Below are 16,980 nucleotides of genomic sequence, written 5' to 3'. Positions count from 1 at the left end.
TTGCTTCTGTGAGCGCTTAACCCACTCCTGTTTTAACTGCATAACAAGTTACAATAATTCTATCTACTTTGCAACTGTAGAAAAAATATATTTCAGGCAAACATTTTGCCAAATTTACAGTGGAGTCATTGAGCCAAATTCTGTTCTCGTTGACACTGGTGTGAATCTGAATTAATTCCATTAATTCCAAGAGAATTGTTGTTCTGCGTTTACAATTACGTAAAATGGAGCAGAATTTGGATAGTCTCACTCTCTTGAAGTCAATGGGAGTTTTTCCAGAACTTGCAATCTGGATTGGGGCTAAAATGGCTTTAAGCCATTTTTGCAATCCTGGCTTGCTCTGAGGGGTTGGAAAAGTTTTCAGCATAATTTAGGCAGCTCTGGTGGCCTGTATGAATTAAGGTAGCCTCTCAGGACTGTCTTTGAGACTGCAGAGCTACACACAATCTCCATATTGCTGTGTGCTGCATTCCCCACACACGACCCTGCTCCCCAGCCATGCCCCTGGCATGCTCTGTATGTGCGTAGGCTTGCAAGTGGGTCATTGAAGGACAACCTTACTGCTGTCTTCTTCCGTTTCTGCACTGGGGAAACCATTCCCCCGCAGGAATTGGGGTGTTTAGAACCCTTTTATGCTGCTCCGGCCCTTTTAACCAGTGAACATTGGCTGGAGAGGGGTAAGGACTTCACCCCAGGTGCTTAATAAAGAAATAGAGGCAAAGTCTCTGCCCTGAGAAGTCTACAAGCAAAATGGTGCACTGGGTTCATGGAGTGTTAAAATATGGAGATCAGTGGAAGGACCTCATCTTGCAAATGGAGACTAGCAGGTATATCTTCACAGCTACGTCCCGGAATCCCATAGAAATCAATGGTGTGGGTGCAAGTGTCAGCCTGCATGGATCTGGTTTGCTGAAGGGGGGCCCTAAATAAGAGGGAAGGTGGTAGTGGTGCCTCGAAATGTAGGTGAGATGGGCACATGAGCAGGCAGGCAGCAGTGTCCTCTGTGTGCTGGAATCTGAAGGGCTGGGACCCAAGGAGGCAGCACAGTATGTTAAGGTGTAGGGGAGAGGAAGTGGCTTGTTACAGCTCATTCTTACCAACATGTATTCTAAAGGGAGAATGCCTTCAGTAGTGCATGCAGACGATTTGTCATGCATCTCGTGGTAACAGTAATGGGAGCTTCATGATTAATTCTCCGTATTTCCACCAAGGTGGGAGCATTGGAACATTGTCTGCCCTGCTTGAGAACAATAGACATTCCCCTTTAAGATGCACAGGGCGTAGATCATTTTATTGGATGTCTGACAAAGAAGGACTAAGGCAGGATTGCTGCTTTCCAGATGTTTCAATAGGGACCTCTGGCACTCAGAAGAAAAACTGCCCACAGAAGCTTGGGGGTTTCAGTATGAAAATGCTGACCTACCGTAGCCTTGTTCTTTTGCCATGCACAGCATGTGAAATCAAATGTCACCTTTGATTTCAGGATAAAGACATGAATCCCTCTGCCGGATTTTGTTTTCTGAATTCTCCCGTCAGTCACAGCCCTTACTGTGTCAGCTCTAACTTTCAATTTCTTTTAGATTCATTTTCTGCCTCCTGGTTAGTAACTGAGATCGTGTTGTGTAGTGAGTTGAGCTCAGAAGTAAGTGTCAGAAATCTCGAATCTTATTCCTGGCTTTGTTGTTGGGTGATCCTGGGAAATTCAGGCAGCCTTCGTGCCTCAGTTTCTCCATCTTTAAAATAGGGATAGTACTTGAGTATTATACTTGAGCTGCATAGGCAAGAATGTTGTGGTGCTTCATGAGTGTTCAGACAGTGCCTTGAGATACTTGGAACCCTGTAGAACGTACATCTTATTGTTATTTGTATTAGTATGTCTGAATGTGATACGTATGAGCTCAGGTAACTGGGATAATTAAGAATTATGGCAATATCTGCAGATATTACCCCCACCTTCTTCATATCTGTCTTATTGCTTTTAAAAATCACTTAATGTCTGAGAAATTTCTTCTAGTCTCTTTGGCCCTCTACATCTATTTAATCCCAGATATCACCATGAAACCCAAAATGCAGTCCCAGTGCTTAGATCTGGAAAAGCCATTTTCACCTTAGTTCTTGAGAACAATAGTGAACATTCTGATTTAAAATAATACTTGGCTGAATATTTACTTTGCTGTTTTGCATATTCAAAATGTATCCAGATGAACAGGATGGTCAGATATGTCCAACAATTCCAGCCACACTGGATGTTTCCGCTTAGATGACCAGCAATTAAAAGCTTAATTATTTTGGTCTTTAAATAGACTGTAAGCGTTTCTGGTTCCGTGGGAGGCCACAGAATAGCTCGAGGTCAGTTTAGGCAATTTGCCCATATGGGGGGGGCGAATAGTCTGCGCGGGGCGAGCGAGCAAGGAGTTTGCTCCAACCCCTAGGCGAGAGGTCAGTTTAGGCAATTTGCCCATGAGGTGGCTGTGGCGTCCCAGGGGCCCTAGTAGTGGCAGAAACGGCTGCCACTGTGTTGGCGGGGCTCCCGCCGCAACACACCGACTATATGGCGGCTTCAGCCACAGGCAGTGGCTGTCCTTGGGCTACTCACTGACCCTAGTACCTGCCTCCTCCGTGCCACGAAGGTGGTCCTCAGGGGTAGCGCCGTCAGTCCTTCCTCGTCGACTGGGGGTAGCAAGGGGGCAGCTCCTCAAGGTCGTGCTCCAACCTCCTCCAAGTCCAGCAGGGTGAGCAGAGAAGGCAATGGCTTCAGGCGGGGTCAGGAGAGCAATTCTCCTGAGGTGGCTAGGGAAAAGGGGAAGGGGCAGGGGCTCCTACTGGCCAGGGGCCAGGCTTTTGTCTCCACTGCGTCCCAGCCCAGGGCGCTAGTAGTGGCAGAAGCGGCAGAAACATGGAAATTAACATAGCTATGTAGCTCAAGGGTGTGAAAAATTCACACCTCATGAGCACTGTAGGTATGCCAACCTAACCACTGGCGTTGATGTGGCTTGGACGATGGAAGCTGCTAAGCAGGGAAGTTCCTACAGTGATGGAGTTCCTACAGCAGTGGAAAAGCCCCTTCTGTCATGGATGCATTTACACCGCAGGATTACAGGGGTGGAGCTGCAGTGCCACAGCTCTGCTGTTTTAGCCCCTTGTAACACAAACAAGCCTTATCACACCCCTGAGCAATGTAGCCATGTTGATCTAAATTTTTAATATAGACTAGGCCATAGTCAGGGTAAAAGTCTGACCATCTGTTAAGACAAACATGGGAATTCCCATCTCTTTTGGTGCTCTTATTCCAGCCAGGAAGTTGGCAGACTTGCAACAACAGTGCTCTGATTAACATAGTCCATGCTGTCTTCACAATCTGAAGGAATGGAGACTCTGTTTTGTACATAACAAAGGCTTTACTTGGCTGGAAATCTACCCCAACTCTTCCCACAACCCCCTTCTTCCCGAAACAAAAAAACATCAACCAGCTAACTAAAATAAACCAATAAAAGAAGTTTCCTAGAGTTTCCTCAAAAAAGAGGAGGAGGAGGAGAAACAGAGACTCCCTGAAGTCTACTGGGGACTTTGCTATTGCTGTTGATTTGACATGGAAGGCACTCAGATATTACTGTCATGGGTGTCACTATAAAAACCATAAGATAGATATATAGGAATTCCACAATTTCAGCTGAAATTCATAGAATTCATGCACGTTCTGGTCATGTGCCATTCTCTTAAGTTAGCATATGTGTGTCTGGCAGTGTGTCTGGAGTGGACTGAGCACTGAAGTGTCCCTTAGGAAACCTGGCTTTTATTCCCAGCTCTGCCACTGGTTTGCTGAATGATGTTGGGTAAGCCACTTCATAGCTGTTGTGTCTCATTTTCCTGATCTGTAAAATGGGGATAATGACACTGACCTCCTTTGTAAAATGCTTTGAGATCTACAGACGGAAAGTGCTCTTTAGCTATTATTGTTATCTCTTCAGTGGGTTCTTTTTTCCCCTGTGAAAACAAACCTGCCTCTTTTGTAACCTTGTTTATATCAATGAGGAAGAAGGTTTCTGGTCTCTTTCCCCCTTCCATCTGCAGTAGTTCTGTCACCTCTTATTTAGCCCAGAATTTTGAACTGATTCGTTCTGAGTTATATCCACTTCATGGTGCAGGCCCGGAGGTCTTGAAATATTCACATCAATGTCAAAGTGCTAATCTGTTGCTCCTGGCCTACATTTGATAGGTTTTCTCCCAAAAGTTCTGACAAGGATGGTCTGAATTCAGAAATGTTACCTATCCTTTTCCCTTTCAGAGTGTCAGTCGGCCACGGCTCTCCAGCTTATGACCAGACGCTGCCATGGGAAAAGAAGCTGCAGTGTGTATGCCAGCACCTATGAATTTGGTGATCCTTGTTATCCAGGGGTCCACAAGCACCTCAATGTTATCTACACCTGTGGTAAGCTCCTCTAATGTTCATTTGGGGAACATGCTGGTTCATGAACTCAGGGCTTGTCTTTACTACACGGCCAGGTTCATGTAAGGTACACAAGTTACGTAAGTAACGTAACGGAAGTCGACATGCCTTACATCGAGTAGCCGTGCTGTCTTCACTACACTTTGTTGATGGGAGACACTCTCTCATTGACATAGCTTATGCTTCTCATTCCGGTGGAGTACCGGAGAGTGCTTGACAATCGATTGTCTTCACCAGACCCGCTCAATCGATGCTGCTGCATTGATGGCTGCAGCACTGATGAAGCAGTGTAGTGAAGACAAGCCCTGAGAGGTTAACTATATTGTGGCAATGCATGGAGGCTTGTCATTCATCAAGCTGGCTGTGCAGTATGTGGCAACTCTTGATTGGGAATATAGACTAACAAGGGGCATGGCAGCCTCTGTGGATGGTTTAATGTGACGTCTTTCTATCAGCAGAGTGATCTGAAAAGCAGAGTTTATGGAAAGAATATTTTAATTCAGCCATCAGCTTCCCACGGTATGTGGTTTGCTCCCATTCTGAGTGGAGACACTGGCATATTGTAGTATTTGCTTGCAACAAGATTTTGGCTCAAGCAGTTGTTTTGTTCTCAGTTTCTATCATTTTAACAAACAAACAAACAAAAGAAATGTGTTACTCCATGAGCACCGGCAGGATTAATGGAAAAGCACCCACACACCATCAAACAATGGGGTATTTGCTATCCAAACTAATATGATCAGCTGTGACTATTATGTACACTATATGTGGTTCCGTGTGCCATGGCATTAGGCGCACATTGTGATTCTACTTACCCAGGCATCAGGGCTTCCCAGGAGAGCAACAACTGTTCCTCCCCTTGTCTCTGTGGTCTCAAAGCATCATCAGGACCATCTTTGTCCAGGGATGGAATTTCCCTGATGCATAACATTTGGGAATGATTTGTGTGGGGATAATTTGCTGAGGGTGGTTGTTTATAAATCTGTTGCTTCCTTTGACACTAGCAGACAGGGAAGTGTTTTTGAACGGAGGTAGCAGAAGCATAGTGGATGTTGACACAGCTCTGTGAACGTTCCAGTTGGGGACTGCCCTGTGACAGTATCAGCTGCCTTGGAGACCAGCTGGGAATAGAGTCTGATGTAATGCAACAAACAGTAGCCTGAAGTCCAAACGCAAACCAAAATAAACCCAGGACATGCACTTCCAACTGGAAATCTCTTCTTCTTGTACATGCCACATTGCCGGGCCCCTGTATTATGGGCCTGATCCAAAGCACAGTAGCATCAATGGGAGTCTTTCTCTTTAACAAGCTTCGAATCAGATCCTGTATTCCCAGTTGCTAGTCACCTCCTAATGGAGCAGGAAACCTACAGTGGTTGGGAAAATCAAAATGATGCTTTTTGTTCATTGAGTGGTGAGTTCTGCTTCATTGTCAACCATGTCAGAACCCACCTACCAACAACAGGGTGATCTGAGACTTCCAATCAGAGCCATGGGATTGGATCTGTGACCCCCTGTGACTCATTTAGCGTTCGGTTTTACCTAAAGCTGAATTCTTTAAAACAACAAAACAAAACCAAATAAACCCAAACAAAAAACCACCGGCAACAACTAAATCCACTTGCCTGCGATTGAGAGAAGTGGGTTTTGATGTTAATAGTGGGGGGCGGGGGAGCTTGAAATCTGGGGTATTAGGGAACAACTATAGTTTGGATGAAATATGAAGTGCAGTTGTACCCATGTCAGTCCCAGGATATAAAAGAGAGACAAGGTGGGCGAGGTAATGTCCTTTATTCGACCATCTTCTTTTGGTGAGAGAGACAAGCTTTCGAGTTTACACAAAGCTCTTCTTCAGATCTGGGGAAGGTACTCTGTGCGTCACAGCTAAAAGCAAGGTGGAACAGATTGTTTAGCATAAGTAGTTAGCACATATTCTAAGGGACCATTCAACACAGAGTGCCCAGTTAACACCTCTGCCGTCATAGGACAAAAAAAGACAGGGGTTAGTGGATACAGATTATTGTAATAAGCCATAAACCCAGTGCCTCTATTCAGTCCATGATTTTTAGTCTCTAGCAAAATTATGAATTTAAGGTCCCAGGCTCGTCTTTTGACTGAGAGGTCAGATATAGAGTGATTGCTCTGTGAAGAGTGTTCACCCACTGGTGTTTTTGTTTTTTATCATTTTTCTGTGTGAGTTCATTCGAGAGCGTACACACATAGTTGTTATAGGGGGCATTTAGTGCACTGGAGGAGGTACACCACATTTTGTGATTGACATATGTAGGACTCATGGATCTTGAAAGATGTGTCGTGGAGTGTGTTGATCACTGTGGCAGTGGAAATATGTCTGCAGGTTTTGCATCTGTTTTTTTTTTTTTGCAGGGTCTGGAGCCTCTTTGAGTTCGTGTGTCCTGGTCTGTGGGGAGCTTGCTTCTGATGATAAGCTTGGAGAGGTTGGGGGATTGTTTGAAGTCCAGATGAGGGGTTCAGGAAAGATTTCTTTCAGGATGGGGGTCCCCAATGAGTATGAATTGTAGGTATTTGATGATACCCAGCATGGGTTCTAGTGTATGGTGGTAGGTGACAGCTGGGGGTGTGTGGTCGGAGGAAGTTTTATTTCTATATTGAAGCAAAATCTCTCAGGGTATTTTGGTGGCCCATTCCATGATGTAATCTACCTCTTTGGTGGAGTGTCCTTGTTTGGTGAATGCAGTTTTAAGTGTGTTAAGGTGTATATCCCAGACTTTCTCCTCCGAGCATTTTCTGTGGTATCTGAGTTCTTGCTAATAGCTTTCTTGATGAATTTGGATTGGTTACTGGACCTTTGAAGATAGGTATGGTCATCTGTGTGTTTCTTGTAAACGGTTGTCTGTAGGGTTCCATTGCTGAAGTTGATCATGGTGTCCAGGAAGCTGATGCTAGTTTGGGAGTGTTCCGAGAGAGTGTAATGGACAGGTGGTGAAGTTGTGGTGGAAATCTGAGACTTTAAATCATCTGTCCAGAGGATGAAAATATCATTGATGTATCTCACTTATATCGTTGGTTTCATGGTGAACCAATCTGTAACCCACTAATCCCCTCTTTTTGTCCTATGATTGCAGAGGTGTTAACAGACCACTTTACCTTGAATGGTCCCTTAGAATATGTGCTAACTACTTATGCTAAACAGTCTGTTCCAACTTACATTAACTGTGACACTTGGAGTACCTTTCCCAGACCTGAAGAAGAGCATTGTGTGGCTCGAAAGCTTGTTTCTCTCACCAACAGAAACTGGTCCACTTGGTAATCCTTCATTTCAGCTTTCCAAAAAGCTGAGTGTTTTGTCGCTTCATTTGTGGAAGTGCCCTGCTATTATGCAAAGAAACTCCTCACTAGGAATGGGAGGTGGCGTGCCTTGACTTGTAAAGTGACTCCTAAACCTGTTGTTTTGGGTTGCTTCCCCTGTGTGAATCTTCGACTTCTTTCAGGGGTCTCTTCCAGGGATTTATATACAGCGCACTCAGTTATCGGAGTCCCCCACATCTCATTATCTGAAACAGAGTGGCACTTCCAGCTGAAGTTGGAAGTTGTAACTCTGCTTCAGATCACAGGGAGACTTCAGAAAAATGAGGTTTGGATAACTGGGGAGGAGACTAAGAGCTGAGGAGGGGACCCTAAGGGAGCTTTAATAACATGGCATTTCAGCACTTTAGCTGAGGCTGGATTCTCATGAGGCAGAAGAATGAGGTCATCTTCACAGCTACTGTTGGCAGCATGGGAAAGCAGAGTCCAAGAGAACTGAGAATGCTCAATCATTAGACACAACTACTGGAGGTGATGGCATAGTGGTCTAAACATCAGGTTGGAACTCCAGGTTCCCTTAGGGCACCACAGCCTTTCACATGACTGACATGGTCAGTTGGATATTATGCAGTTTGCTGTGTGTGGGTCTTTCAGATGAACTCTTAAAAATCTGGGAGCCTCTTTTCTCTGTGTAACTGTTAAATATTCCATGGTCCTTTTTTTAAAAGCAGGTATTTGCCCAGGAGCACTTCACCAAAATTTCCTCATCCTACATTGCTGTGCTTTGGCTCCTGTCCTTAACTCAGACCTGGCTGCATTTCTTTGGTGTTGTGTATGTCCATAGCTTGTGAAGCACTTTGGGATCTTTCTGGATGAAAATGTTACAGAATGTTATAAATGATTAGGATTTTAAACCATCGTGTCCTGTCACAATGACCTAAATAGGATGAAATTCAATAAGGACATTTGTAAAGTACTACACGTAGGAAGGAACAATCAGTTGCACAAATACAAAATGGGAAATGACTGCGTAGGAAGGAGTACTGCAGAAAAGAATCTGGGGGTTATAGTGGATCACAAAATAAATATGAGTCAACAATGTAATATTATTGCGAAAAAAGCTAACAACATCTTGGGGATGTTGTAAGCAAGATACAAGAAGTAAATTTTCCTTTCTGCTCAGCACTGACAGGGCCTCAGCTGTAATATTGTGTCCAGTTCTGGGCACCACACTTTGCGAAAGATGTGGAGAAATTGGAAAAAGTCCAGAGGAGAACAACAAAAATGACGGAAGGCCTAGAAAACATGACCTAAGAGGAAAGATTGAAAAAACTTGCTTTGTTCAGTCTGGAGAAGAGAAGACCGAGGAGGCACATGATAACAGCCTTTCAGTACGTAAAAGATTGTTATAAAGAGGAGGGTGATAAACTGTTCTCCTTAATCACTGAGAACAGGACAAGAAGTACTGGGGCTTAAATTGTGACCAGGGAGATTTAGGTTAGTCGTTAGGGAAAACTTCCTAACTGTAAGAGTAATTAAGCACTGGAACAAATTACCTTGTGGAATCTCTGTCACTGGAGTTTTTTAAGAATAGGTTAGACAAACACCCATCAGGGATGGTCACTCTGGATAACATCTATTACTAGAGCCCGTGTTTATTGCAAATATGAAATAGCATGAAATAAAAAGAAAAAACAACATATAAAAAGAAATAAAATGAAAAACTCATAATGCAGTGGTGGCTCCGCAGGTCCTGTCCCAACGCTGGGTATTGTGACCTGGCATGTGGGATTGCAGCACCATTCAGGTTTGGCCCAGCCACCCCTCCAGCATCATGAGCGGGGGCAGCAGCTGGGCCATACCTGAGTGGTGCTGCAACACCATGTGCCAGGATGCAACATCCGTACCTGGGAGTTAGGCCCAGCCCTGAGGGACAAGAGCCGTGGTTGCAGGTTGAGAGTGGGGCGGGATCACACTGGTGACAGGACCCAACCTGAACCCCAACCATGTGAATACAATGAAATAACACACAAGTCCCACAAAATAAAACAAAAAATTAGAAAAACCAAAAAGAATTTCCCAGGGCTCTCCCTATTAGGTTACCTCACTCCCCAAGTTCTGGTAGCACAGGGTCGCTCCATATAGCATGATTACAATATTATCTATCATAAACCTTGCAATAGCAAAGAAGAGGCCGAGGTTTCTGCCAGTAACCCCACTGTACCATTTATTTGGAGCCTACAATCATTGTCACCCTTCGGCTAATATGTCAGCCAATCCCTTGTCAGATTTTTCAGGAACTGCTAAAAGCAGGAGACGTTTCTTTCTGTTCAGCTCTCCTCAAACTTTGGAACCAAAGCAAAGTCTGGCTGGCCTGTCGTCATAGCTATTGAAGTTTCTCAAGTGAGAAATGTCTCAGTAATATGATATTCCATCCACACGTCCATCCCAACCTTTACTTCAACATGCTCAGTTAGTTACACTGTCCCCTCTGGAGCCAGTCAGAGGTTCCATAGCACAATTGGCACAAGCCCGCCAGTTTTCCCCACCTCATTCATTGAATGAGCAGGAAAAGTGACAGAGTTCAGGCTGCAGAATCACACAGAGCACTGCAGCATGACATGCATCATCACTAAAAGCCATATTCTGAAGTTCTTCCCTCCCCACCCAATATTTGTTTGGGCAAAGCTCCTTGTGAAGTCTAACTGGAGTTTTGCCCGAGTCATGCATGTGACTCACAATATATGCTATGTACCCTCTTTTGCCTTAAGAAAGGATTCCATCACAGAAATGTAGGATGCAAAGGGACCTGGATACGTCATCTAGTCCAGTCCCCTGCGCTGAGGCAGAACTAAGCATTTCCCATCTCTGATGTCTCTCACTTGCAATTCTACTATGATCACATTCACACCTGCAAAATCCATCCCCAAACCCAACATTCATACACTGCTCTCCTCTAACTTGTCAAAGGGAGATTTTCCATTGAGTTCAAAGGGAGCAGAGTCCAATTCGTATTCCAAAGATGGCGCAAAACAGCGGTAGTATTGGGAAATGTCCCTTCCAAGTGCTTTAGCTTCCCAGACAGAAAATCTGGGCGAGGAGCATTGCAGAAGCCCATGTTCTACTATTCAGAGGCAGTTGGAAGTGTGTCATTGAATAAAGAGGATCTCTTTCAAGCACCTTGGACCCAGAATGATTACTGACACCATCACAGGTACCTTTAGTTTTTTTTAAGGAGCAGCTTATGGAAGTTCAACCCAGCTACTATACTGGCTTTAAACCATTCCCCACTTTCATATTTTATTGTTAAATTCCTCTTAGGCTTCAAGAGTTAAATTCATTGAATCTGGTTTCAAGTTGTAAGTTAATAATTACAGGTTTCATCTAACTTGCTATCTAACTCCAGTTTTTATCCCTGCTCAAGTAGTTTATTGTAATTATTCCAGACATCAGGAGGGGCCTGTATTATCTCAGGTCAGCATATCAGGATCATTTCTCAGTCCTCTGAGTATCATGTTATATCCTTTGCATTTTGTATGGCGCTTCTATAGGCATAATTTAGCTGCAATGGAAATAGTACAAGTTAACTTGTACGTAGAAGATGACTGAAACAAGCAAGTAATTGGCAGTCAGATTAGATAGCGATCTTTCATGTACATTAGGTTTCCATTAGCCGAGCCAGGGAACAGATGAAAATCCTCCAACATAAAAACATTCCAAACCTGAAAACCGGTAAGACTGAAATATTAAAGTTTGGGTTGGTGCCAGGTTTAGATAATGGTGTGGTGTGGAGGGTGGGTTTTCCCAGCATGCTGCCCCCACTACTGGGTAACAAAAAAATGAAAGAAAGCAAAGTAAATTCAGGTTAGGCAGAAAATGCATGTGTTGAGGCCACCTTCTGAGCACTGCACCTTTAACCAGACCAAGTCACAAAAGATTTAGTGCAGCTCTTACTTTAAAATACCTGTAAGCTGTTAGCCCATGGCAAAAAGCAACGAGGTGCAAACAAGGCTAAGGATTGTATTTCAGTTTTAACAGGAGGCTTAAACACTTTCCTTCTTATGATGCTACATAACATTACAGTTTACAATCAGTGCTGCTACAGAGTTTGGGGTCATCATTGTTTTTTTTAATAATTAGGATTTCTTTGATCTGGCCTCTTCCTTTCTCTAAATTTCCCATTCTATCCTCAAGGGCTCTTTTTTTTGTTCCTTTTGACCTTGTAGTTTCATTCGTCTCCCTATTTCCTCCAGCATACTCAATTTGGTTCCCTGTTCCAGGTCTCTGGCTGCTTTGAGACCTAAGCCCTAGATCAGCAAAGCACTCAAGCATGTGCTTAACTTTAAGCAATGTGTATTTCCATCTCTATTCAGGAAAGCACTTAAACATGTGCTTAATATATTAAACCTGTGTTTAAATGCCATTGAAGATAGGCAAGTGCTTAAATTCTTTTCTGATTAGGCATGGCATTATACACAAGCTTAAAGTTAAGTAAATGCGTGTTTTGCTTGGGGTGACCAGACAGCAAGTGTGAAAAATCAGAACAGGGGGTGGAGGATAATAGGTGCTCATATAAGAAAAAGCCCCGAATATTGGGATGGCCCCTATAAAAACTGGTAACCCCAGTTTTGCTGAACTGGAACCCAGCTGATGATTAAAAAGTTTCATTTCCTACATGAACATTATTATGATCTCTTGATTTAAGGGAAAAAATGAGAACCCCCCCCTCCCCTAAAAAACAACAGCTAAACCAAACAAAAACAAAAAATAGGCCTATCAGCTTTTCCTGCCCATTGCCTCTTCTAAGTAGCTTTCAGTTACACAAAATGGTGTTTCTCATGCTTTTGGATGCAGCTGTGCTCCTAGATGTCTGCTGGAAGAGCACCTATTTCTTGAGGAACCTGTCCCAGAGGACAGCTCTGGTTCTCTGTGGGAACAATCCTCTCATCACTGGGTTTCCATGCTCTTCGAATAGGTACATTGGCCAGAAGTGGGTTGGTGGTGGGATAGATGACTAGGGAACTTTGTATCCTTTTTTTATCTAAGAGTCTTTCAGAAAATTTGGGATTGGTTCAGTTCTGGGAAAGGAGGACTTTTTAGTGACTTTTCTGTTATCTGACCTCTGGGCAGCTTCTCCATGCAAAAATTGATGAAGATTTGTCATAATTTTATTTTTGAAATGAATGTCCATAGAGCGTATGTGTGTTATTCTATTCTTCCTTCATCGTTGATCAATACAAGGTGAGCACTTGGGCTGAGGATTAATGAACTGCCGTGGCAACTCATAGTTTCCTTAGGAAAACCTGAAAATCCTGTCATCCCGTTTTATGAGGCAATAAGCTAGGTCCTGAAGGTCTAACACTTCATCCCGATGGGAGAACTAGACTATTGTTGGGTAAAAAGTAAATGGAACATTTCTATTACCACTATTATGCTGATGTACGATACTTACCAAATGAAGGCTGGCTGGAGATCGCTGGTGGAAAGATATGTGGAGTTCTCCTGGTCCTGGGAATTAGCTCTGCTATGATCATAACCCATATTGGTCCAGGGAGCAAATAGCAACAGAACTGTCTGCAGATGTGATGTTTGCGCTACAGCCCAGGGAAAATGTAACAATAACTTCACTATCAGATTTTCTGAAGTTAGGTCTACGCTTGCGGTTGCATGTAGAGTACAGACATTGTATGCCCAGCTAGTGCTGGCATAAATAACACTGTAGATAGTGAGGCACAGCTTAGGTGAGTAGAGACACTCCAGAACCCTAGGGAATATACCCTACACTGCTCTCTGCATGCCCAACAAGTGCCTCCCATGTCTCCACTGCTACTCTAAGCTGAGTAGATTCCTGCTGCCTTCCAGCTGCCCAGAGCCTTTCCCTGCCGCCTCTGGCAGGGGAGGCAGCAGGGAAAGGATCCTGAAGGGGGAGGCAGTGGAAGAAAGGCTTTGGCAGTGGGGAGCACAAGAGGTACAACACGGAGTCATGGGGTACAATTAAGGAAATGATGATACAAGATGGATACCTGGGAATGTTTCCCATCAGTGAAGTGTGCTGGGCTGTGCAATAATCCCCAAGAGATGTGCTGGACTCCCTGACACTCGAGACATTTCAAATTAGACCAGGCAAAGTGCTGGCAAATATACTGTAAGTAAAAAAGCAATTGCTAGGAGGAGGAAGGACCATGTTGTCCCAATAGACCTTTTCTATCTTTAAATACAGTTGTAGCCCACTGGTGAATGTAGGTTATTGGGGTCTCTCTCTGTGCCTGATCCACAAAGGATCTGAGTTATGGCAACTTCTAACTATGTGGCTTTAGCTCAAGCTGTAGTAGCTTATGCTTTTTATGTTTGGAGGTCCCCAGTTCAATCCCCAGTGTGTTCGAGCAAGGTAGTAGGATCATAGAGCGATACTAACAGAGTGTGGCTTAGGGCACAGCTTATCCAAAGCCATACTAGTTGGACCTTTTGGACAATGTCACAGGTATGCACCAGCTCCCAATGCCCTTATTGCTTCAGCACAAAAAAGGAGGCAGAGAGAGGCATAGATAGAAAAAATCCCAGAGCCCGTTATGTTAAATGGGTATGGAGGTGGGAGGGGAAATGTTGATGGGCAGGACAAAGACTCCTGTGGGGACTAAGTGAAGAGAGGAAATTTGAGGTGAGCTGGAGAAAAAGCAACTGTTTTAAATTGCCCCAAACCGATGCCGATAGGGCAGCCATTCTTCTCAGAAGAGGCCCAAACAGCATGGAGATCCTTAAAAGTAGAGAGCAAAGGGGTTAGAAAAAACAAACAAACAATGAGCACGTTCAAAATAGCAGAGAAAAGGAAGACAATGGTTTTTTGCTCCCTACTATTTTCTCTTAACTTTATGCTAGAAGGCACTTGCCATGGCAGAAGAGAACATTGCAGACATCAATCCGAGATTAAAAAAAAAAAAGAATAAAAAACTAGAGTCTGGCTCTTTCATAGGAGTAAACCCCTCCAGAATGTGCATTAGTAAGCTATTGGGGAGGAAGGATGGATTTGTAGTTAAGTTATTGTTTTGGGACATGAGAGGCATCTAGATTCAACTGCTGCCTCTGACACAGTCTGCAAGTAGCTTAGTCTCCATGTGCCTTAGTTCTCTATATGTGATAATACTCCCTTTCTCCCACCCTTTGTCTTGCCCTGTTTAGATTGCAAGCTCTTCATGGCAGCGACTGTCTCTTATTATGTGAGCACAGCATGATAATGCCCCTATCTTCACTGGAGCCTGTAGGCACTACCATAATATAAATAATAGTAACATCAGTGCACTTCCTAGGTGACTGAAGACCCATACATTGCACCTGAGGCATGCAACAAAAGCTTGCTAATGCACACCCTGGAGTGGCTTATTGCTGCATTATTCCATTTCAGCAGACTCTTACAAACGCCCCTTCTGCCAAAGGCTCAAGCACTGCTGTCGAATACAGAGCACAAGATTCCATTGCACAAGGCTTTTGCCTTCTGATGGCTTTTCCAAAATTACAACCTTCTTTCCTCCCCACCTTTCATATCCCTTTCATGTTCAGGGCAATCACAGGCATGGGGATTCTTTCAGTTTGTGATAGAAAAACATGGAGTATCCACCTAAGAGAAGGTGAACTCTAGGCCGTGATCATTCCAACTTCCTGTCTGGAATTGTTGTGTCACTCTCTGTGTGTACATGGGTATGTTGCCCCAGAGGTAGCTGCACTTTTGTGGTGGAAGGAGACAATTCTATATCTAATTTGTTTAAAGATCCAAAAATAGACCCAAGCCCCTTCAAATACTGCAAAAATGTGGAACTGGATCTGATATTTGTGGTTCAGGCCAAGCTCTATAGTATGGCTCCAAAATTATTTTTCTCTATGGTTTCCGAGTTGCCAGATGGATTAAACATAGCGTAATGCTATGTAGTGTCACCCCACATGGGGTCTGCACCTATTTCCTGGCATGGTCTAAGCAATCATGGAATGGACTGGCAATTATATAACAGCTCCCACACTGCGCAAGTCAATCAAGAAGTTAACAGAAAGACAGTAAAAATTACCAAAGCACCATAAAAGCAGAGGTAATCATGCCAGTAATATTCTAATTACTGTAGAATGAAAAATTCCACCTGCCTTTATTTTTCCTTCTAGTACGTCCATCTGGCTTTTCATTCAGGCCTGTGATGATTCTGAACTGTGCCAGGTCTGAGCTGGCAGCAGTGTGAACCTGGCAGACCGCAAAGCACTCTTGCAAAATCACTCCCGGGTGTTCTCTTACGGACCCTAGGGAGTGCTGGGTGAGGTACAACTGCCGTGAGCCCCCAACCAACTCCCAAACTGTTGCTAAACAAAGGTCTTTATTAGGAAGGGGTGTGTGTGTGGGGGGGGGGGAGGGGAGGGAAATTAATGTAATGGCAGTAAAAGGTCTCAAGTGCCCAACTGGTGGTAGGGGAAGGAGGGATTGGGCAGTAATTAGTTAGCTTCAGATGAGACTCTTAATTATTTGTTTGCAATAATAGGATGTACATATTTTATCTCAATAAGAGATGGGAGAGGAGGGCATCTGAGCAGAGATTGGTGGCAGAAAGCTCGGAAAAAGACGGTTGCTTGGGGGAAGGATTTGAAGGAGGAAGGGACACTGATTGTGGGAGAAAATTTCATCCAAGGATAAGGGGAAGCGTGAATAAAGGTGTGGAGATGAAGCTGAAGATATGCTACTTGGGTCCAGCCCAGGGCAAGGGGAGGAGGATGTGTGTGAGATAGTCATAGAAGAGTTTGAACATAATATGGAAGGAGACAGAAAGCTTCTGATGGGATTCAACTGAGGAAAGAGACAAAGTACATACATCAATCTGATCTTAACAGGCCTCCCCAGTAGGGATTAACTACGAATGGATCGGCACTAGAGGAGGCTGCTGTGTGTGTAAGTACTTGTGTTGGATTCCAAGTGTGATTTCTTAGCTCAGGAATTGTGACTGTGGTGAGTGGTGAATGCACAAAGAGTCTACCCTCTGGAAAGCTTGTACTCTTCACAAGATCATGACAACAAGAGGAGGAGTAATGTTTGATCAGTCTGTTATTTCCTAGCAGACTGTATCCAGTGCGGTTTTGTTTTGTTCTGCTGAAGCTTTTAATGTGCCAGTGGATATCTATATGAATAATAAGCTACACTGAGCCTAAGTGATGAAAGGGGAGCTGGGATAAGAAGGAGAAGAATGTGTGTAGCAATTGCAAAATGTAACCAAATTACTAGT

At 43.9% G+C, this 16,980-nt stretch overlaps 1 protein-coding gene across 1 annotated transcript in view; it reads left to right on the top strand.

Annotated features, from left to right (window-relative positions):
• Positions 1 to 16,980, top strand: part of LOC137150797 (protein eva-1 homolog C-like) — a 180,836-nt gene that overhangs the window by 159,734 nt on the left and 4,122 nt on the right. Inside the window, exon 5 of the mRNA XM_067544854.1 lies at positions 4,286 to 4,429. Coding sequence (XP_067400955.1) covers positions 4,286 to 4,429 — 144 coding nt within the window. The remainder of the gene's footprint in view (positions 1 to 4,285; positions 4,430 to 16,980) is intronic.

Source organism: Emydura macquarii, unplaced genomic scaffold (genome assembly GCF_026122565.2).
Source record: "Emydura macquarii macquarii isolate MOO-44397 ecotype Brisbane River unplaced genomic scaffold, CSIRO-AGI_Emac_v2 contig_1027, whole genome shotgun sequence".
Classification (NCBI taxonomy): Eukaryota; Metazoa; Chordata; order Testudines; family Chelidae; genus Emydura; species Emydura macquarii.
Note: the sequence above shows the minus strand (reverse complement) of the source record. Positions and strands in the feature narration are given on the sequence as shown.